General features: G+C 41.4%; 1 protein-coding gene across 5 annotated transcripts in view; it reads right to left on the bottom strand.

The window, feature by feature from the left end:
• Positions 1–23629, bottom strand: part of NYAP2 (neuronal tyrosine-phosphorylated phosphoinositide-3-kinase adaptor 2) — a 153400-nt gene that overhangs the window by 41191 nt on the left and 88580 nt on the right. For 3 of the 5 annotated variants that reach the window (XM_083742091.1, XM_083742094.1, XM_083742092.1), the window contains exons 4-6: positions 17584–18681; positions 765–977; positions 181–222 (exon numbers count right to left, since the gene is read on the bottom strand). In XM_083742091.1, coding sequence (XP_083598217.1) covers positions 181–222; positions 765–977; positions 17584–18681 — 1353 coding nt within the window. The remainder of the gene's footprint in view (positions 1–180; positions 223–764; positions 978–17583; positions 18682–23629) is intronic. The other 2 variants (XM_083742093.1, XM_083742095.1) reach the window with 1 other exon arrangement.

Below are 23629 nucleotides of genomic sequence, written 5' to 3'. Positions count from 1 at the left end.
GGAGGGCCTACAACGGTGGTGGGTTGGGAGGAAAGCTTAGACACACTCAGCAATAGAACTGATACACAATGTAAGAAACACGCTTACCTGTTGCTGGACCAGTTTCCATTGGTGAGTGTGTGTAAGCTTTCAGTCTTCTAATTTAGGTAGAAGTCACTTTAGCAAGATGCATCACCTTACCTATTTTGTCTCTGGTGTTCTGGGACCAGCACAGGAGTAGCACTATATAACAAACAAAAGAAGTTGTTCAACACAGCAGGAATAGCCTTACCTATTTTGCTTCTCTTTCTACGGGACCAAACCACTGTCGCATTCTCACGCCCTGATGTAGGAGAGTCCTGATAAGCCAGAAAGCTGCTGATCTTGGATCAATGAAGCTAATAGCATGCCACCTTGGATTCTTGCGTAAGGACAATGCGAAACCTCCGAGGCAAGAGCTCAAACTCCCCCCCCCCCACTCCAAAAGCCTGGCTTCATTTTGCATGGGAGAAAACAAGAAGTCCCATGATCCCCAGCAGGAAATAGGGCTTCTTGCATCATATCCACTTAAGGAGAGTCCTTGCAGGGCTTCTTATCCTCTGTTCACTCAACTGGACCCCTTTTGCATTCCTACAAAATGCTCAAAAGGCTCACATGTCATTAATCTCTCATTAACTAGTACTTCCCAAAGAGCTAGTTATTGTGCTAGGTAGCCCATTGCACCTGATCTAGAAACTCAGCCCTCGCATATTTATTTATTTATTTTCTTCTGTACTCACACTTACCGGAGCTATTATTTCCTGCCAACATGGTTGGACTAACAGAAGACCTTCCGAGTCTGCTAGACACAAGCGGTGGTCCTGGTGTGCCATCCCATTCCTGAGCTTTTATTGGCTCTCTGGAGGAAGATGCCCCATGGTGACCTCCTCTCTCTTTGTTTTCCAGCTTTGGTAGTGGCTCAGTGCTGTGACTCCTGATCTTCAGCTCATCTAATGGTTCTGCAAAAGAGGGAAAGGTCACAATCCATTATACCATGCAAATTGATTCCATCCATACTCCAATGCTTTTTATTTTTTCCCAGTTTAGTAATTAGCTAATTGAGCTCCACTGTAAATGCATACCATAATCAATAGAAGACCATGATAAACGGACTTTATTAAAATTATAGTGGTGAATGAAGTTTGCATCAGAATAGCAGGGAACATTCAGAATACAGACAGAAATGCTACATGCAGGATCAGAAGGTTGCATTTAATGTATTTCCTGAAATCTTAGATAATATAAAATACATTTCACAGGAAAGCTTCTGTGTGTTTTGTTACTGATGCTTATTCCATAGGGAGAACTCCTGTTTTCTTTTTCTTGAAAGTATGGCCACAATTCAGCTTGGATGTGCTTAACCAATGGGCCTAGTGCTACCTAACCATGCCGGATTGTGACTAATCTTGTCTGCTTAATGCAAGAGTTGCCCATGGGGTTCCTGTGGGCATCATTGTGCTTGCCAGTACCTCTTATGGTGCCTGCAAAAGTACATATATAGCTTCCCCAAAATCCTCTTCCAGCTCACTTCCTGTTTGCACTGGTTCAGCCTCTCCTACACTTGAACACACCCTTTTAGACATGCCCACATTGGATGCACTAGGATTGGACACACTAGGATTTGATTCCCTTGCATTCTAAAGTGAGGAAAGGTGAAAAGAGCTTTTCTCTGTGAGTGTGGACAGTGGGGGATAATGTAGGTGCCTTTTTTTCATGGGGGTGGGGGATGATGAGGGCATGCATCTCGCCTCTCCAACATCTCACCAATCAAAATCGGGACACTCATTTTTCAGTCCCGAGCTCTTGTGAGAACCAGCTGACTCGTGCAAGAGCATGAGACCAAAAAATGAGCATCTTTTGGTCCAGCGCTCTGACTCATACCAGAGCAAAAGACAGGGCATTCCAGGATCCAATCAGAAGCTGGGGTGACTTCTGTAATTTCGGGGTGTCCCACTCAGATTGGGACAGTTGAGCAGTATGCGTCTTGTACTCCTGTCTCTTTTTGTGCTTTTTGTGTAGAAGCCGTTTTGCGTCAAGCTACCCCATACAGCAGCAATTTTTTGATTGGCATCCATGACACTTCCTCAAAATTCTAGATGTGCCCACTGGCCCCCAAAGGTTGGCCACTTCTGGCATAATATTATTCCTTTCAGAGCTCTCCATGCGAGAACACTGAATACTTGGGTCTTAGTCAAGGGTCATCAATGTGGTGACCTTCAGCTGTTGTTGAACTACAGTTCCCATCATCTCTAACTGTTTTGTTCTGTTTTAATCTGGTTTCAATCTAGTTGTTGTTGTTTTTTGGAGATTTCACTGAACACCAGTGTTGCATTTTTATGTAAATGCTCGAGAGCTTTCGGTGGTTTATGAACAATTTATAGCACTTAATATAAATAAACAACCCAATTCTACTCCTTCTCCAGTTGCTTTTAAGCTTAAAATATCAGTATTTGCATAAACATTATGCATTTCTGTTTCACCCGTCCTCCCATAGGAAACCATGGCAGTTATGCAACATCAGAAAAAATATCTTTACAATAATTAAAAAATCTTAAACTGCATCTCTAAAAGATGAAAACATAACAAATAACAACAACAGTTGGCCGGAAAACATTAGCCAATATCACTATTTCTATTTAGCGGCAAAATGTGTGGAACATTGTGCTTTGGGGGGGGAAATCACTTGGCGTATTAGATTTTTGGCTGGAAAAGCTAAACTGGACTTACTTAGATATTATGTGGATAAACCACAGAGAAATATAGAACCAGAGAATTGTAGAGTTGGAAGGGACCATGAAGGCCATCTAGTCCAACCCCCTGCAATACAGGAATCTTTTGCCCAATGCAAGACTCAAACCCACGGCCCTGAGATTAAGACTCTCACGCTTTACCAACTCAGCTATCTTGTGGGCTCTTTTACCACTGTATGGTGGGGCTTCGTCTTACATGTCTGTAATGAACAATTGTACCAGTCTCTTCCCTCAGCCTTACCAAACATATGGAAAACGTGGGTAAAACCTCAGTGCCTAGGACTTGCCGATCGTATGGTCGGTGGTTTGAATCCCCGCGGCGGGGTGAGCTCCCGTCTTTCGGTCCCAGCTACTGCCCACCTAGCAGTTCGAAAGCACCCCTAAGCGCAAGTAGATAAATAGGTACCGCTTTATAGCGGGAAGGTAAATGGCGTTTCCGTGTGCTGCGCTGGTCTGGCTCGCCAGAGCAGCTTCGTCACGTTAGCCACGTGACCCGGAAGTGTCTCCGGACAGCGCTGGCCCCCGGCCTCTTAAGTGAGATGGGCGCACAACCCTAGAGTCGGACACAACTGGCCCCTACGGGCAGGGGTACCTTTACCTTTTATGAAATTTCAGATATAGCTATATAATCCCTAGTGTAGTAAGATAAGACCTTTGGAGCAGGCTTTTTTTTTTTTAAAGATTTTTATGAACTGCCCTACTAAAGGGGCATGATACTGCTTTAACAGTGTGGTGCAAACAAAAGCGTAGGCTGGGGTGCAGATTAATAAGCATCCTGTTGTAATATCAACATTGCAAGATAACCTCCAAGGCTTGAGGGCTGAACGATGACATGGATGGAAAGGATGAAGAGGGAGACTCTGGGATGAGTTCTATTTGTCTACCCACCTTTCCTTGTGGTGGAAATACATCCCCCCCCCCCCCGTTTTATCCTCATAGCAACCTCAAGAGAATAATCCTACAAATCTTCAGATCGGTAGGCCCAGCAGTGTTTTCCCCCTGCTAGCCACTATTTCATGATCTCATGCTTCCTGAACTCCGTGGTTGATCACCTAAGCCTCTTGAGGATTGGAAACTGAGAGCTAGCTGGGGTGTTCCAAGAGCTAGCTGAACTTCCCAAGGTCCCTGGCCAACATTGTAACCACTACACCATGGTGGCTTTCAACAGGAACTATTGGAAGAGACAGCATAGCTGGGAGTAGAAGGAGCAGCATGGCATGTGGATAGAAAGTGGGCAAGGGAGTGAGATCTGTGGTGCAAAATAAGAGGCAATGCAAAACTGGCCCTTATCTAGGTGACAGTGATTTCTGCTTTCCATCACAAGCCATTTGGCTTGCTATCCAGAACACTTCTCCAATACTCCATCAGAACCCTTTGGGTACAATGTTGCATGTCGAAAACACACCCTCAGTAGTGTTAACCAATTCTGTTAATCAATTCTTGAGACCATTCTTGTGCACAAAAATCTGTTTGCAGTTGACAGGTCAGTTAATATATTTACATGGCAAGCTTCATTTTTGTGGTTATCTAAAAACTAATAAAGCTAAAAGAAATGAAACAGTCTGGATCAGTCTGCCATCTCACACGGTCCATTCTTTGCCTAAAGAACATTGTTATTGGATGATATTTATCAGCAACACAAAAGCACAACTTTTAAAACATTGCTATTTTCCAAACCCTATAAGGAGGAAAAAAACATAAACCAAGGGAAATTACATTTTCAAAGAGCATCATTCAGGAGACCTTTCCATTGTCTGGATGTGCAGTGGTGAACTTTTCCCCCGGATTTAATATTCTTTGATGAATATGAAAAGATAATTTGGTGTGCCCGGTCTCTGAAATCTCCCACAACATCTGAAGCAAAGGTTGTCTTCTTTTCTGTGGTCCAATTCATCACACCTCTGCAAACAAATTGGCACTGTGCTTGCCACACATATCAGCACAGATAAAGTTTTGTGAGTAATAATAAAGTTTCAGCTCAGCTGCAGCGACTAGAGCATGTCAGGAGCTCATCCTACACTCAAGTAGGACCCTGGTAGAGACACATGCCCGACTGGCATGTTCTCTCCCTCCTGGTCGATAATTCGGGAGCCTCAAAAGCTTTCTTCAGCCTGAACATCACAGCGACCGATGCCAACAGACATCGGCACACTTAGGGATCCGCAGAGTCTTCACAGCTTGCATAACAGACCTCAGCAACTCAGCATTTTGGCTAATCTACTTTATTTACATATAAACACACACAGAGCACTGCAACATGGCTCCCTCTCTCTCTCTAGAATCAGACAGCAAAGAGAAAGAACAAGGACAATAGTCCACTTCACAGAACACAGTAACACAAACATCCTGTCTCCATCACTTCCCACTCTGTGGAGTCAAAACATATATCGTCATGTAATAGACAACAATCCCATGACTGCAATCATGGAGCAGGAATTCTAACAGAGCAGTGCAAATTCTATCACATCAGAGCAAATTCCACCATTGCAGCTCTGCTGGTGCAAAGCTCTTCGATACATGCAATGGAACTTCCTCTACTGTCCCTTCCACCCACCCCAGCACCCTCAAAATAAGCTCTGGAGCAAATTTGTGGTTTGAGGGGCAGGAGCAGAAGAGGGAATGGAAGTCCTGTTGCATAGCATTGGATACCAATGTGTATTTTAGGGTGTAAAGGTACCCCTGTCCGTACGGGCCAGTCGTGACTGACTCTAGGGTTGCGCACTCATCTCGCTCAAGAGGCCGTGAGCCGGCGCCGTCCGAAGACACTTCCGGGTCACATGGCCAGCGTGACGAAGCTGCAACTGGCGAGCCAGGACCAGTGCCGCACACGGAAACGCCGTTTACCTTCCCGCTATAAAGCGGTACCTATTTATCTACTTGCACTTAGGGGTGCTTTCGTACTGCTAGGTGGGCAGGAGCTGGGACCGAACGACGGGCGCTCACCCCGCCGCGGGGATTCGAACCACCGACCTTATGATCAGCAAGTCCTAGGCACTGAGGTTTTACCCACAGTGCCACCCGCGTCCCTCATTTTAGGGTGTATTGCATCACAAAATACATATTTTATATGTATTTTTTATATATGCAGATCTTGAAATGTACTTTATAATTGAATTTGTATTTTGTAAAAAATATGGGTACCTTTTCTGAGCCAAAAACTATGTCACAAATTTTGGAGAAATCTGAATAATAAGTACATTCCAACTGACACGTGCAAGTCACATCACTTCCCACTGGAATTCATAGGGAAGGAACTCCTCAGGCACCTCAACCTGTTGCATCCCTCCATGGTTGCTAGGCTTTTAAATGCGAGAGGCAGAGTCTGGCAGGAGAGGGCATGTAGGCTCTGTACAAACTGTGAATTCCATTTAATAAGCTACAGCTTAAAACAAAAGCAAGCTGATAAATCAAAGCTGCGGAATTGCTTAATCTAAAAACTCTCTCATTGAAATGAATGTACTCTACCTAGTCAGTCTCACACGCCTCCTAAGCACATATTAATTCTGGAGCCTGGCTGTTATAATGCTGAGTGACAAACAGTAAAGATCTCTTTTTAGGCGGCAGAAAAGCACAATCGAATGAACTGCAAATGAGGGCAAATCTCAGCTAGTCTTCTATAAGTAATCCAAAATGTATCAGATAACAATGCATGTATTATTCATTCATCTTTGTCCCCTGTCTGCTATAAATCTAAATAAATCATAAATCACCTTTGCAGAAAGCAATTTTTTTATTTATTTAGAGAGATAATGAGAGCCAGTTTTGCCAAACTATATTACTAATATGAAAGGTACTTTAGAGCAGCGCCGCAAAACAAGGTCACACTGACCCATGGTGAAATTTAGCATACTGAATGGCTTTGAACCCATTCACTGAATGGTTTCTGAGTCGTCCCCCTGGGAACTGATTTATACAACTACCCAGTGCCTGGGAAATCACCATATTTTCTTGTTGATGGGTTTTGGAATGATAAAGCAGTCTGATAGATACTGGCCTTTATGTCAGTATCATGATTCATGATGTCCTGGCTGTAGCACCTTGAAATATATGAAATTATTTATTTATTTATTTAGGTAATATAGGCTTTGTGGAAAGATTGCCCCACAGATATCAGTTCAGCACCAAATGTTGGGTACACCCAGCAACCATTAAAAACATGCTTTGAAACATCCTCTTTTTCATGGGTAGAGTCGTCATAGCGACCCATAGTTAAAAGCAGAAGTTAACAGATGTGTCCCTCTTTTTCGCTCTTCAGAATATGGCACCCCAATTTCCTGACTATTAATACTAGCTCCTGACATTGATTGTTAGTGCAACTGATACAGATGTTTTACTGACATGATATGTATTGCTATACGTTGTTATATGCCATTTGTTTATTTGCACTACAATTCTTTTAAATGAAAGCTGGTTTACAAATTATTATTATTATTTAGAAATGCATCAATGCGATGACTTTTCCATGCACACTACACTTATGAGAATCAGCCCCAAGTTTCTTAAGGATCAGTTTTCAAAAGCAAAAAAGAAATGTTCTTTTGTTTCTCAGTGTGGAACTCTGCTTGGGAACCATATTTGAGAACTACTTGGGCGGTTCAGATGGATGACACCCACATCTGACTATGCATCTGAATGCAGATGATGTTCATCCACATGCCTTTACTTTTAAAGGGATGCACATCTAAATGCACACCTCCATTCTGCCCCAACTTACTCATTTTATACAACTGGGCTGGATCAAGGAGCATCACTTTGGTTTCCTTGACAATAGAGACATGGTCTTTCTCCCTGCAAATACGGTAGTTTCTTACCCATTCCAAAAGCTCCTATTTAGCACCCTGCATTTCACACTAATCTACATGCATTGCACATACAGCTTCAGCTAAGACCTGAATGAGTCCTAATCAAGTTGATTTGATTCTGGGAACCAACCTTTGAATAGATCCTTTGATTTCCCACCCTGTAGTCACTGCCAGCTGCCACCGCCATCTTTTCACTTGCCCTCGCTGCTGCTGCCACCAACTTACCATTATTTAGATCATATGGGCCACGCTCCAAAAAAAAAAAAATAGTTGAGTCAAAGGACGTAAGTGCACTTGACTCTCTGGTGGATTGCCTTGGCACATATGTGCACAATACGTTTTAAATGGCCATTGTAAGGGAACGTCTATAGGAGCTCTTTCATATGTAATGTACTTTGATTGTAATATTGAAAAATCTCTGCATTCATTAGCAAATTGGCAGGGATTGGCATGCCAGCTGCAAATCAAATACATTATTCTGTAGCATTTAGATGCATATTCTAGTTTTAAAAATGCTACATATTAAAATCTGCAGCTACAAATGTAAAGTATTATTCAATTTTGAAATCAGAGAGAACAGACCTCTGTTCTATGAATGGATATAATTTCTTCAGGAAATGTATAGAGATATATGAGTACATTTATTGTAACTAAAGAAAATGTATTATGGACCTTATTGTACAAGACCAGACATTTTAGGGCTATTTATTTTTTATTAATATTATTATTCTTAGAGATAAATCTGTTATTCAATAGGCGTAAAATGGAATCTTGAACTCTCATTTCCCAATGCATCTCTTGCAATTTTGTATAAAGGTATTCCGCATCTGCTGTGACAGATTTGTATCTTACAAGGTAAATGCTCAGTCAATGAAACCTGATGTTGACTGCGGTAGAAATATATACAGTAGGTTGGGATTCAAAGCATAGCTTGAAGATTGTCCAAAGGCTTGGCTATGCCTGCTGCCCAGTGAAACTGTTGACTTTCTTCCCACCAATGAATGCCATGCCTTTTCACAAACTACAGTGGTACCTTGGTTCTCAAACTCAGCCCATTCTGGAATTCCATTGAACTTCCAAAACGTTTGAAAACCAAGGCACACCTTCTAATAGGCTGATTGGCCCCGGAAACAATGCCGACAGCTGAAATGGATGTTCGGCTTCCATAAAACGTTCGCAAACTGGAACACTTACTTCCAGGTTTACGGAGTTCGGGAGCTGATTTGTTCGTCAACTAGGTACCATTGTACTTCGAAAAGCCCCCTCCATATCAGAAGAGGTTTCCCATGAGGGATAGGTTGCTAATCCTAAACATACACAACTTTCAAACCTCTTTTTGTACATAGAATTCATTACACAATTCTGTAGATTATAATGTAAACCAACCTTTGATTCTCAGATGAAAGGGCAGTCTAGAAATTCAACAAACAAATAAATAATAGATTCAGGCCATATATATGAACCAATTTATGTGGTCAGAACTGGCAACAGGAACTGGATGATAAGTTTTCATCCCACCTACTGCATCCTTCTGGACCAGAACAGATTACATTATCAGACTCATCACATTCAAAGGACTCTCTCCTCGTTACCCCCTCATTGTAAAAGCCAAACTTTTCTGAATAAGGCAACAGCCCTTTTGTCATGAACCCGGACTCAGATTCTCATTCTTTAGGAGAAGAGGCTGAGGACTCTGAACTTGGAGAGGAAAGGAATGCAGAGCCAACCTTGGAAGAGTTTCCAGCCCCAGAAGCACTTTCACTGGACAAGCCTGTGTGGTTAGTACCCCTCCAGCCCCACGATGTGACACCGCTGTCCTTGGACGCAGAAGACTCCATTGTAGAAATCCCATTGATAGCAGAGCTCAGCCACACAGTTACAATAGGAGACAACTGAAGCAATTTGGGCCCCTTTAAATGAAAAAGCACCGTCCCGTGCAGTTAGGGCTACTAGTGCTCTATAGGGATCAGTTTGTTGCTTCAGCAATGGCAGAGCTCTGTGTCCCATAGCAGAGCCTGAGCACTCCATTAAGCCTGACCCGTAACTTGCCTCATGCCTGAGCCTTGTCTAAGATCTCAGAAAGTGTTTGCTCCCTGCTGAAACAGCTCCTCTTACTACAGATGAGCAGCTTCAGCCTGTGATCTGTCCATGGTACTGATCAGCTCTGCCCCTAGTTTATATGATTCTCCTCAACCAGCAGAGTCTTGGCTTGCTGGCCTTGACATTTGCTTTGTTCAAGTTTACGTTCACTTTACCTATTGAAACCTAACCTTGATTAATGTGACCTAAGTGACCATGCTTCATTGGCCACAATGCTACCTGATTAAGAAGTGCCACAATAATATTTCATTTCCCTAGAGCTCAGAGCCTAGCCAGAGCAAGACAGGACAAGCCCCTTACCCTGTTTCAATGTTGCTGTCTATTCAATCACCTTCTCTAACCTTCTGTACACTGCTATAGACTGCATCTAAAGGGATAAGGCAACTGAATAAGCAACGGTGATGATTTCAAGGGAGTGGACCCACTCCACAAAAGGTTCCCAGTAACAATACATTGACTAGCGCTTCCCATGCCCCGGTTATTGAGCTGATGCTGAATGTGGATGGTCAGGAACTTCTCTCTTTTTTTTATAAATATTTTTATTAACAATTTTTGGTTTAATCACAATGCCAATAAAACAATACAATCTCACATCTCTTTAACATAGATCTTTTCACTTCCTTGGACTCCCTCACATCTCCCGCTCTTGCGTTCCTGGTTATAATTTTACTCAGCAAATTTGTCCCCTTACTTTTTAATCATCATAACTAATTTTCCAATGTTATACCTCTAATTTTAACTATCGTTTTATTCAAATCTTAGAAAATTTAGATATAACCAACATATTCCAAAATTTTTATCATTTCTTAAATTTCTTAAATTTATCTTATCTTCCTAATTCACTTCCTTAAACTCAATGGTGCCAAGTTGTTTGTACTCTAGCATCCTTCTTAACATTCATACAATTTGCAATATTTTTGTAAATAAATCTTAAATTTCTTCCAATCTTCTTCCACCGTCTCCTCTCCCAGGTCTCGGATTCTGCCGGTCATCTCAGCCAATTCCATGTAGTCTATCAGTTGCATCTGCCACTCTTCCAGTGTGGGTAGATCTTGTGTCTTCCAATGCCTGGCGACAAGTATCCGTGCTGCTGTTGTTGCATACATAAAAAATGTTCGATCCTTCTTTAACACACTCTGGCCGACAATACCCAGAAGAAAGGCCTCTGGTTTCTTAGGGAAGGTATACTTAAATACCTTTTTCAACTCATTATATATCATTTCCCAGAAAGCCTTCACTCTAGGGCAAGTCCACCAGAGGTGAAAGAATGTTTCTTCATTTTCCTTACATTTCCAACATTTGTTGTCAGACAAGTGGTATATTTTTGCAAGTTTGACTGGGGTCAAATATCATCTATATATCATTTTCATAACATTTTCTTTCAAAGCATTACATGCAGTAAACTTCAACCCAGTGGTCCACAACCTCTCCCAGTCTTCAAACATAATGTTATATCCAATATCCTGTGCCCACTTTATCATAGCCGATTTAACCGTTTCATCTTGTGTGTTCCACTTCAGCAGCAAGTTATACATTTTTGAAAGTACTTTAGTCTTAGGCTCTAACAATTCCGTTTCTAACTTTGACTTTTCCACCTGGAATCCTAGCTTTTTGTCAAGTTTAAAAACTTCTTTAACCTGAGCATAGTGTAACCAGTCTCACACTTTGTCCTTCATTTTCTCCTGACTCTGCAATTTCCAATTATCTCCATCTTTTTCTAGTATTTCCCAATACTTCGGCCATTTGGCCTCCATATTGAGTCTTTTCCGGGCTTTAGCTTCCTTGGAGTTTTATTTTCCAATAAGTCTTTGTATTTTATCCAGACTTTAAACACTGCTTATCTGACAATATGGTTCTTGAAAATCTTGTTGATTTTAACCTTGTCATACCATAAATATGCATGCCACCCGAAAGCATTATTAAAACCTTCCAAATCTAATACGTCAGTGTCCTCGAGAAGTAGCCAATCTTTTAGCCAGCAGAAAGCTGCGGCCTCATAATGCAACTTTAGGTCTGGCAGGGCAAAGCCTCATAATACAACTTTAGGTCTGGCAGGGCAAAGCCCCCTCTTTCTTTCGCATCGGTTAATATCTTAAACTTAATTCTGGGCTTTTTGCCCTGCCAGACAAATTTAGAAATATCTCTCTGCCACTTCCAAAAGCACTCTGTTTTGTCCACAACTTGCAAAGTTTGAAACAAAAACAACATTTTTGGCAATACATTCATCTTAATAGCAGCAATTCGGCCTAACAAGGAAAGTTTCAGTCTTGTCCAACTTTCTAGATCTCTCTTGATTTCTGACCAACATTTCTCATAGTTGTCCTTAAATATACTCAAATTTTTTGATGTTAAGTTTACCCCTAGGTATTTTACTTTTTTAACCACATTTAACTCTGTCTCTTTCTGAAACCTTTCTGACTCTGTAACTGTCAATTTTTTCCCCAAAACCTTAGTTTTTTGCTTATTTAATTTAAAACCCGCCACCCGGCCAAACTCTTGAATCAGTTGTAATACTCTTTTCGTACTAGATTCTGGGAAAAGTTTTCAATTAGCAATAATCGCGCCTCGGATTAACCTCATTGGCTACGATACTGCCACTGCGCAAAGCTCAGGAACTTCTCATTCTCACTGTGTCTGAGAAACAAACTGGTTGGGTGAGATAGAACATGAAGCTGCCTCATATCAAGCAGATTGTTTGGTCCATCCAGCTGAGTATTGTCAGTTAGAAGACTCTCTGGAAGGAATCTTGCTCCCAATATCTGTTTTTGATCAGATGCCAGGGACTGAACTTGGGGCCTTCTGGGTGCAAACCATGTGCTATGTCACTCAGTTACAGTTCTTTCTACAAAGTGTTTGCATCCCCCCTCCCCGGGTGTGTTTGTGTGTGCCGGAACATAAGAAAGATTTAATAAGGGAGGAAATCAATGATACAACTCCCTCCCTCTGAACATCACCTGTATCCTATAATCCACATCAACAAGTGCCTTACACTTCCAAGCTTTAGTTGCTAGTACCATTTGCCTTCTGACCAAACTGCGGGAGGCAGTGGAAGACAGAAGTGCCTGGCGTGCTCTGGTCCATGGGGTCACGAAGAATCGGACACGACTAAACGACTAAACAACAACAACAACCATTTGCTTAGTATGCTTAGTAAGTTAGTTCCTCCTAAAAAAAAATTGTTTGCCATGGCCCCGAATGTGTCCCTCTTCTATTTGTAGCTCTCACGAACAGAGCAAAGCCAATCAGCCGTGCAACATGTTCACACTGGCACACTGCAGGCATTTGTTGTCTTTTCAGTCATTCCTTGCTGAGACTGTAACTTTTGGAAATCTGTTGGACAAATTGCAACTCAAGCTTGAGCAGTTGAGTAAACAAAGAGGAAAAATAAAAAAGTCTGTGTGCATCAGTGTCAAACAGCAGCTGCCTTGAACAACAATAAATAAAAAGAAACCCAAAATTACATTTGTTACATAATTAGGTTCCCTTCACTGATTCTATGTCCTCTTGCAGCATGAAGGCAGATTGGTCTTTTTTTTATGATGATCCTAAATTCATCAAAGAGAAGCAAACACAAAATTAGACTCCCAATGAGGAAGCCTTTCCAAAACAGATTAATTTTGTATCCATTACTGAAGGCTACACAGACCTCATGTGCATCCACTTTGTGTGTGGCTGAAAGATTGAATGACTGTACCCATGTTCATACCCAAAGCATAGATAGTGGAACTTGAACAAACTGGTGGTTGAAGTCACTTGTACATACATTACAGTACATACAGTAGTTGTCTGAACTACTGAACATGTAGCAACTATTTATCTGTGCACAGCTTTATTTTCCAAATTACAGCAACAGCAATTTAAGCGTCGTGCAATCTGCCTACCCAGCATGTGGTGTTGATCATTAGCATTTTGTAGTATTTCCCACTTGACTATTTCTGACTCATTCCCACTGTAATGCAGACTGGGATTTCTGCTGAGAACTTGCTTAAATCAGAATGCTTAATTAAACGGGCTGAAGGTATGAACAAAGAAAACGAACATGTATACAATGATCAATCTGCATTTGGGTAAACCCAGGTGTATATGCTGATTGTATGTGCATTCCCATTCCTTCATCTATCCCCACTTTGTGGATGGGATGGGGGCCACTCAAGAATTAAAAGAAAGACAAAGAAGGAGGCAGGAAGCATGGTGGTTGGAAGGTCTCTGTTTCATGTTGAACAACCAATAAGAGGCAGATCAGATCAGGAACCAAGTCACCCAGCTCTCCTCCCTTTCCCCCACTAAAGTGGTGTTGTTAGAGGCATGACACTCCAACCTAGTAAGCTGAAGATTTTTACAATAAGTTACAAAGCAGAGTGAGCTAGTTCAGTGCTGTACAAGCACAACAGAAGTCTTAGGGCTTTATTCAACGTAGCACTAATGCAAATGTTCCATCAGTCAACAGAATGTTCTCCACCTGTGCACACCCTAAATCTATCCTGGGTTTCCTCTCAACCTTCTGGAGCAGGTTTAGGGTTAGTGGGGGGCGGGGAAAGGAGGTGTGTATGTCCTGCTGTGCTCTTGGCAGTTCCTGCATGTGTACAACTATTTAATGGAATACCACCTTAAATAGCCAGGGAGCTCCCAACTTCAACTGTTGTCGTTGGGGAGTTGAACACATTCTTCCCACAGTGATGATGTGTTTGGCTGAGAGGTCTACAAACACAGCTGCATCTGTGGCTGAACAAATTGTATCACAAACATATCAGTTTCAATATTAATCAATATTAATCAGTTGATATTAATCAGGGTGGGCTGGATGCCATCTGATGAATTGTTCAGCCTCAGGAAACTCTGGCTTGATGTTCTATCTTTAGCAGTCTCTATATTGACAGAAGTTTCATTGAAAGCCAATGTATAGGTCTCTTAGTTTGCACCTAGTATGGTCTGTGTATCATGCAGTTGCACATGCCTTGTTGTTGTTTAGTCATGTCTGACTCTTCGTGACCCCATGGACCAGAGCACACTAGGCACTCCTGTCTTCCACTGCCTCCCGCAGTTTGGTCAAACTCATGTAGTACAGTTCAAATAGGTGATACATAGCCATACGTATCAGGGATAGCTTGAGAACTCAAATTCTAGTTCATTTATCTCTCTCTCTCTCTCTCTCTCTCTCTCTCTCTCTCTCTCACACACACACACACACACACACACATCCCTTTGTGCATCATCTTGCTTCCTAGGACATTTGCAGATCATCTCTTCTATGCAAATACTACTGTTACCAGAATTTTTTTTTAAACGGACTTTACCGTAAAACCCATTAGAATGATTAGTGTGCTGTGTCAGTTCTTGAACAATCCCTAAGATCCTAATTTGCGATGATAATAATTGTAATGCAACTCTCTTTAATTTCCCTGCAGGGGTCTCTCAAGGCCTGCCACCCTTCCCCGTGCAAAAATTCATGTCATTATCCTCAACTATGGATGGGAAGGATTACTATGCACTCACATTTTCAAAAGATTTGAGGACTTACTTAGGCATCTGAAGATTTCAATAACTTCAATGTTTCAGGTTTTTTTTTGCTGGATGAAAAGTGAATCTTGGGTGTTATAGAATTTAATTATCTGTCAAGTGACATATACGGGAAGTCGAAAGTGACTAATCATATTAAAAATTGATACATTTGCATATCAGGGTACTGCCAGCAACTCAGGGCTATTCCAGGTACAAAAACAAAACAACTGACTCCAGAAAGTCTGCAAAAGCTGAATATGGGCCAGCACAGTTCAAGGCCTAGCTTGCCAGCCACAAGCCCAGGGTGCTGGTCATGGTAGCAGCTAAATATGTTGACCCTAACTATGAGATAAATGTTCTCATATTGTAACTGGATCATTGCTCCTACTGCTCCAAGTTCTAACCAATTAAAGTTTAACCGTGGCTTCGGTCTTGAGGTAGCTTGTTCTTCACTACTTCCTAACACAAATACAGCAAACCCTCCAAGTTTCCCTATTTTCCAAGGACAGTTCTGGATTCATAGATCTGATCCCAGAAGATCCCACTTTTCCTTAGGACATGCCTATTTTCATTGGATGAATGTTGAAGGGTATGGAGTTTTCTGACCCCCCAAACTTTCTGAAAACAGTCCTGTATAGGGAAGTTTTTTAATGTTTAATGTTTTATTATGTTTTAATATATGTTGAATGCCACCCAGAGTGGCTGGGGAAACCCAGTCTGATGGGAGGGGTATAAATAGTAAAATATAATAATAATAAAATATTGTGGGGCACCCAGGTAAGCCCCACCCCACATAATCAATCACGTGACATGGTGCACACACACCATTTGAATGGCAATGCCCATCAACTTTGTGGGGGCCCAGCCCCTCAAATATTTTATTGCAGGGGCCCAAGCCCCCACGGCCCCCTAGGAGTTGGCTCTCTTAGTTTGTACCGGTATGTCCTCTCTCTCTCTCATACCTAAGAATAAATTAATTCCCATGGTGCTGCCACTAAAACCTTATTAACATAGTGGACAGCATCCTTTTCTACCATGGTAGTGACCAAAGGGTTTGATTCCCCAATGGGGAGATCAAATACTTTGATAGTGAAGGACAAGAGTTTAGTAGTAGAGCATATGCTTTGCTTTCAGAATATCCCAAATTCAATCCCTGGCATCTCCAGATAACGCAAATCTGGTAGTAGATTGTGGCATAGGCCTCTGTTTGAAACCCAGGACAACCACTGCTGATCAGAATAGGCAATACTGGACTCCATAGTCAAACAGTTTGCCCTGAAATAAGGCAATCCTAGATTCCTAAACTCTCCCAAAGTTCCATATAAGTGAAGCAAATTCCAGTCAATGATCAGAGAAGTGCTGTCTATAGGAGACAGGAAAGTGAATCCACACAATTCACACACATCTGCAATCTGGCTCATTTCTTTCTGCAAGTAACACCATAAATGCAGTTATCAAGTACATTAGACCAGGGTGTGTTCAGTGTTGCTCTTCCACCCCAAAGGCGTAATTTATTGCCGCTTGCTACATAAACCCCAGGACTAGAAAATAAAACCCTTCTCAAATAAAAGCACCTCGGCTATACAGGCTTCAAGATACCTCAGACTCACTCATAAAGTGGTTTTATAGGACCTGCAGGGGAAAGTATATCATGCTCACTTACTTCGTTAAACTACTAAAGGCTTAGAATACAATCCCTGCCTGCGCTTGATTCATTTTCCCAAGGACTTGAATCAAAAGCATTTCTGACATGCTGAAGGCAAAGCAGAGACAACATAATGTGAGTGGCGAGAAGGACGGAAGTCAATTGCGCCACCTGTTTTGTGCCCTCTGATTCTTCCGACAAAAATTAAGCTCTTCCTGCCTAACCACAAGGCAGTAACCAGCAAAGAGCAATTTTGGGACCTGAGCATTTTCTTTTACTTGGTAAGAATACTTTAAAAAAATATACAGCTGTCTAGCCTTCATGGCTTTCATTAAAGGTTTTCATTGCATTAAACATTTTAGAATCGCAAGGGAGACCTTTGAGAGAGGAAAACTCTGTGATGATCATTCAGTGGTGGTTATTGTTTTGTTTGTTAATATGCTAAGTATTTATGTGTTTTTGTATTGCAAAACACCCTGTGATCCTTGGATGAAGGAAGGCATAGAATCCAATCAATCAATAATAAATAAATATAAACTCAGATATGAAAAGGGCCTTATATGAATAGTCCTAAACTAACCCTGGAACTCAAAAAGCAAATGAGTAAGTTGCATGGTGCCAAGCACACCAATTTCCTGAAATCCCCAACAGTAGGATAGTTCATCAATGGAGGTACTGCACAGTTAGAAATTGATCAATGGCATGATACTGATCTCAGTGATCATCAGTAAAGAGTAAAATAAGTAAATACATGATTTGAAGCACTTACTCTCTGCAGGCTCTTTAGATCTTCTTCCGCTGGAGGATTTCCTCAGTAAGCTTCGTCCTGAGGTAAAAAGGCTGGTTAATTCCTCTAGGGGACTGGTAGGTGTTCTAGAACGGGAACTACTTTGCGATGATGACCCGTAGGTATTGACAGAGGTGTTTACCATTTTCCCTCCTTCTTGCAATATGTTTCTGGCTGTAGAATGAGGCACTGATGGAGAACTTCTTGAGAGACTTCCTGAATGTACAGAATCGTAAGGAGGAGGTCTTTTGAGACTTAAGGGGGTAAGTGACCGACCCATATTCACAGGAGAGGGGGAGGCAGAGTGGCTTTTAGGATAGCCATGCGGAGACTGTGTTCTGTATAAGGTAGAAGGATGTGGAGGAGAAGAAGAATGTCCTGGAGTACTAGTTCCATGAGATGCTGTCTGGTCTTTCTCCAGTTTTTGATGACTTGGAGTGTGAGGTGGCAGTGATGATGGAGAAGCTCCAGCTTGCTGCTTGATATAAGACACGTTTTCTAGCACAGGAAGCTTTGTGACTTCCAGTGGTGTTAAAGGAGATTCATCAGAATTTGGGGAGCATTGCACTGGTGCAGGTGGAAATACCAGGAGTGGAGGTCTATGAGAAAGCAAATTTGGAAATGGTGGGGGTATATCACAAAGAACACCCTTGGGAGTGGATGGCACTGAGGACTTGGTGAAATCAAGGTCAGGCACTGTGGGAGTAGCACACTGAGAAGAACAGCTGTGATGGTCATACTCACATGGGCATTTTGAATCTTGGCCTCCATCGTCAAAGATGGGGTATTTCATTTCCTCATATACTGCCTCACTTTGATCCTCCTCATCTTTTTTGAAGTCTCTAAGTATATTTCCAACCATTTCGATATAAACCGGTTCTTCTTCCTCAGTATCTGGAGCAGGACTGCTGACCTGTGATAAGGAGGTATCCCTGCTTAGTGTTGACTTTGTGGGGCCATGTTTTTTGATGTATGTCTCATCAAAAGATGCACTTAGCTGAGTGTTTGGGTTCCGTTTCGGCTTAGGGGGAGGAACCTTCTTTGTATATTCATCGCTGTGAGGCCTTGGTTTGGCCGACACTGCAAAGGAACCAAAATACACATCGATCAGATGTTTAGTTAAAACATTGTCCACTTTTCAAACACCTATAGTTTAGCTACTCTGTTTTTACACCTAATTTGTTTCATCATTTCTCCTGAACTACATGATGCAATGGAAGCAAACATTTGACAAAACACCATTCAGACTTCATGAAGCTCACTGGTATTTTAGATTTAATCTCCAGTGTTCAAAAATGATATTGTTTCAGGATAACTAATGTAAATGTGCCTCATGTTATGCAGTAACCTTTGCTGATCCCCTAAGTATTTTTGGATGAACTTGAGAGATCTAATCTTTTAACATCCTAAGGCTGCAATCCTATATCTACTTATATGCCAGTACACATCCATTAAACTGAATGGGGAAATGAGCAGACATGCTTATTGGCCATAGCTTATTCTGTAGCCTTTAAAACAGGCTTCCTCAACCTTAGCCCTCCAGATGTTTTTGGCCTACAAGTCCCATGATCCCTAGCTAGCAGGACCAGTAGTCAGGGTTGATGGGAATTGTAGTCTCAAAACATCTGGAGGGCTGAGGTTGAGAAAGCCTGCTTTAAAACAGCTTCTTTTTGCTTGCTTTAGGAAGTACAGAGCTTTAGAATGACAATTAGATAAATGGCAATTAGATTGGGAGGAGCTGAATTTAACCAAATTTCTTTAAAAATCAAAAACAAATTGAGATAACCATAGAAATTTACATAAACTGCTTTCTTGATTATTCTGTAGAGATTAATTTGTATGAAATCCTTGACCTTTCTATTGAAATGATCCCAAAGCAATGTTTTTATTTGCAGTTTCAAAGACAGTCCAACGTGTTGTTCCTGGGTTTATATTTGTAAGAAACAGATAAGATCCTGGGACACACTGAGCCTTCTAGACTTCCACTGAAGCCTTTACAATACATTCATATGCAAAGAGTCGTAGAATGATAGAGTTGGAAGGGACCCAACATCTAGTACAACCCCCAGCGATGTAAGAATCTTTAGCTGTGATGACAGATAGCATGCATTTGAAACAGGCAGACACTGGTTAATTTTTAGATGCCAAGTCTATTTCTGCTATATGTGTTAGTGGTATTTCCCCCCCTACACTGTTTGTCAGCTGTAAATGCCATGTGAAAAAGAAGACATGGATCAATCATGGCTTCCCCATGTGTACCTGAAGCTTGTTCCGCAGTTTATGCTCACCACAGGGAGTCAACTATGCGGACCACGATGATCCTGTGCCAATCCTGGCCACGTGAGTAGACTGGTGAGCAACCAAAGTGGATTCAAATGCCAATCAGTCTGGATTTCAGGTACTGGAAACAGTGCCTCCAGTTCCATAAATTAGAGTTCTCTGGATGTACTTTGACAGATGCCTATAGCACAATATGCTTCAGGTCCATGCTGCTTTTCATTACGCAATGAACAGCATGGATTAAGCTGCTGGCTTTCATTAGATGTGGCAAGTCCTGGGCCGGGATAGGAGATTGTATGAAGTGACCTTCAGGTTCTATCCAAGTCTCCCCTTTTTTTCATTCAGTGAAAAGGTCCTTTTCTTTCCTCCCCCCCCCCCACTCCAATTCCCCAACAATAATTCAGGCATTATCTGTGTTTTCTATTTTGCATTGTGCTGTGCAGTCAAGAAAAGGAAGATAACATGGTTTGAAGTGCACCGTGGAAGCGTCTGGCATTTTCTCATCTGGTGTATGAATGCCATGTTATATCATATACAGAAAACAAAATACAATTAGCGGCATAAAGGTCGGCTGACTTCACCCTCATGCATAATATGGAAGATAGATGTCTACAAGAGGGGTCCTCCTCTCTTATCCCTTTACAAGACTCTTATATCTCTCATGCTACTGTTTGCATGAAGCAGTTTTCACAACGGAGAAAAGAAAATATATATTTTAGCCTCTGCCTCCCCGCCAGCCCCCACACAAATCTGGACTGTAAATATTTTATAACACAATTTATTTAAAAGGATCTATGGTGTACTTTCCTGTTATTTCAAGCCCTGCCTGAATAATCACTTACCTTCTCAGAATATTAAGAGCAAAGAAATATTGGGGAAATGAAGTTCTGCTTACAGTAATCACAGAACAACAACAAAAAGTGCAATGGTAAGTAGGCAGTTGCTGCACATTTACGTGTAACTAATTATTGGCATGGATAGTGTGTGTGTGTGATATCTGGGAGCATCCCACAGGCAATGAAAAGGAATTATTTGGCAATCTATATGCAAGAGAAAAAGGCACAACATTACATTAGCACTGTGACATTTAGCAGAAAAGGAAAACATTGCACGCATGCTGAGAACACAAACTCCCATGAATGGCTCATTCTGGCCAATTGCCATACTCAGTGATATCCACACCATCCACTGTTGTCCTATCCAAGAAGAAACCTGCTGGTTTAGACCATGTACTCCAGGGCAAAAACAAATAAATCTGCATCTACTCTCCCCAGACCATTCACGGGACTGAATCCAGGCTCACTGATTTTAACTTGGCTCCCAACTAAATCAATTGGATTTAAGTCATGATTAACTTGTCATGCTAATTTCAGATGGATCTAAGTTCAACTAACCTAATCTAGAACCAAGCCACATTCCACCCCCTAAATTTCTGTTACCTGCCATACCCACTTTTCATCTTTATTGCTAAATTAAAAAGCGTGTTAGCAGTGCCACACATGTATGTTGTTGTATGCATGCATCCCCACACCTTTAAGCACAAATTAATGCTGTTGCATATTTCACACACACACACACACACGAGCCTAAATAAAAACAAAACTGAGTTTATCCTGGGTTTTTTGTCACATTTGTGTGTGTGTGTTTTACACACTTTCTGGTCTCTGAAGTGAAACACATACATTAAAATCCCTCAGGACCTTGAAAATAACCCAACCTACTACCAACATGTGTTTCCATTATTTCATTGCTCTCATGGGATCATTAGAAATTTGTTGAAGTATTTTTATGTTGGTGTTTTGATGGATGTACCCTAACCTGAGATCATTTGATGGAGTCCAGGCTTTGAAATGTTTTAAATAAACACACACCACCATTTTAATTCAGGTATTTATGGGTCAGAACACTGTTGTTCTGCAGATAGCTTCACAGAATCCAATTCCACATTCCATCTTTTAATCATACTCTTGACACCCATATTTGGTAGGTTCATTGATATGCAACCCTAGTTTTCTTACCTGCAAATCCTTTTTGTGGGTGGGTAGAATGAAGTCCTGTATACCAGGACTCTAAAACAGCATATGCAGGGTGAGCTTCACCCACCTTTCCTAACGGGATGTGGGTGAGGAGCAATAGTGACTGCATAACTCCCTACAGTCTTAGTTGACAGGCCTTCCTAGTGTTAACATCTTCATTCTGTCTAGATTAAGCTTCAGTTTACTGCTCCTTCTCCATGAGAATGATACACTACAGTCTGCTGTCATACCTGAAGCTTTCCAGTAACCAGCTAAAGGAGCTGTACAAACAAACAAACAAACAAACAAACAAACAAACAAAAACACATGGAGGTCTCCAATATAATATAGGAAGAGAGAGAGCCAATTATTTTAATAATTATTTTATTACTTTATATGGAAATTTAGGCAAAGGGAGAAGAATTATGTATTTGTGGGTGGTAAATATACAAGTCTGCTCCAAAACCTAGAACTGGAATAGGAAACATGTGGTCCTTCAGATCTTGTCGGTCCCATCATCTCTAACTGTTGGCCATGCTAGCCAGGGTTGATGGGAGCTGGTGACCAAGACTATCTGGAGGTCAGTATGTTCCCTGTTCCTAACCTAGAGAGCTCGGTTCTTGGAACAGATCTGATGGCACCCCAACTGAAGAAGCAGACTGATAATGTATAACATTTTTTAAAGGAGGTATTTTTGCAGAACAAAAGATCGGCAGTGCTTTCAGACATTCTTGCCACATGCTGCACTTAATTCTAGAAGTTCTGCATGCTCTTTGTCCTCACCACCTCCTTTCTTGCATAAGAATAGATTGAAATATGAAATTATGTTGTGACATTTCTTTTCATGATTGCTCAGAGTGTGAGGGGAAAGGGCAATTAAAACAACAACAGCAACTAGTTTGTCATTTTCTATTGTGCCTCACCTGTTTACCAGCTTTTGAGACCTCCATATGGAGTTAATTTACTGTGCAATTCAGCCCACTTAGAAGAATGACATTAAGTGCACGGGAAAATTAAACTCCTGCCTCCTCATTTATAAAGACACTATGCCAATAGGTATTTTAAAACTGAACAACCTTTCTCTCTGTATCCCCTTAAAAACACACACACAAAAAACCCTGAAATGAAAAAGCCATTCTCTAGAGATCTCACCTGCACACATAGCACACAGAATTAGGCTGTGGTATCACGCTTACTACAGGGTGAGTCCCATTAAATTAATCAGGACCCATGACTGCATAAACATGCTAGGATTGCACAGTTTATCAGGCTATGCTTGGACAGATGTTGCATAGCCTATTATAGTGTGCATATGGGAGTGAATGGCTAATTTGCTCTGCATTGAACTCCAGATTTGCATTACAGTCAAAGCTGAAAATATACAAATAACTAGGAACTAAGGAGGAATATGTTTTAAATGGGTTCATACAAGGAATCTGGCAGTTCCAACCTGATAAAGCTTTGCCCACATTGGACCACCTCTTGCACTGATCTGCTTGTATAATAATAATAATTTATTATTTGTACCCCGCCCATCTGGCTGGGTTTCCCCAGCCACTCTGGACGGCTTCCACAAAGACCAAAAATACACTAATATGTCATAGATTAAAAACTTCCCTGAACAGGGCTGCCTTAAGATGCAAAAAGGAACAATATATTATACGTATAGTACATATAAAAGAGTCAAGACCCATGTAGTGCTGTATTTCTGCAACACAATTTTATATGTACAG

This window comes from Podarcis gaigeae (genome assembly GCF_964106915.1).
Source record: "Podarcis gaigeae genome assembly, chromosome: 5".
Lineage (NCBI taxonomy): Eukaryota > Metazoa > Chordata > Lepidosauria > Squamata > Lacertidae > Podarcis > Podarcis gaigeae.
The sequence above is the reverse complement of the archived record's forward strand: the minus strand, read 5'-3'. Positions and strand labels throughout refer to the sequence as shown.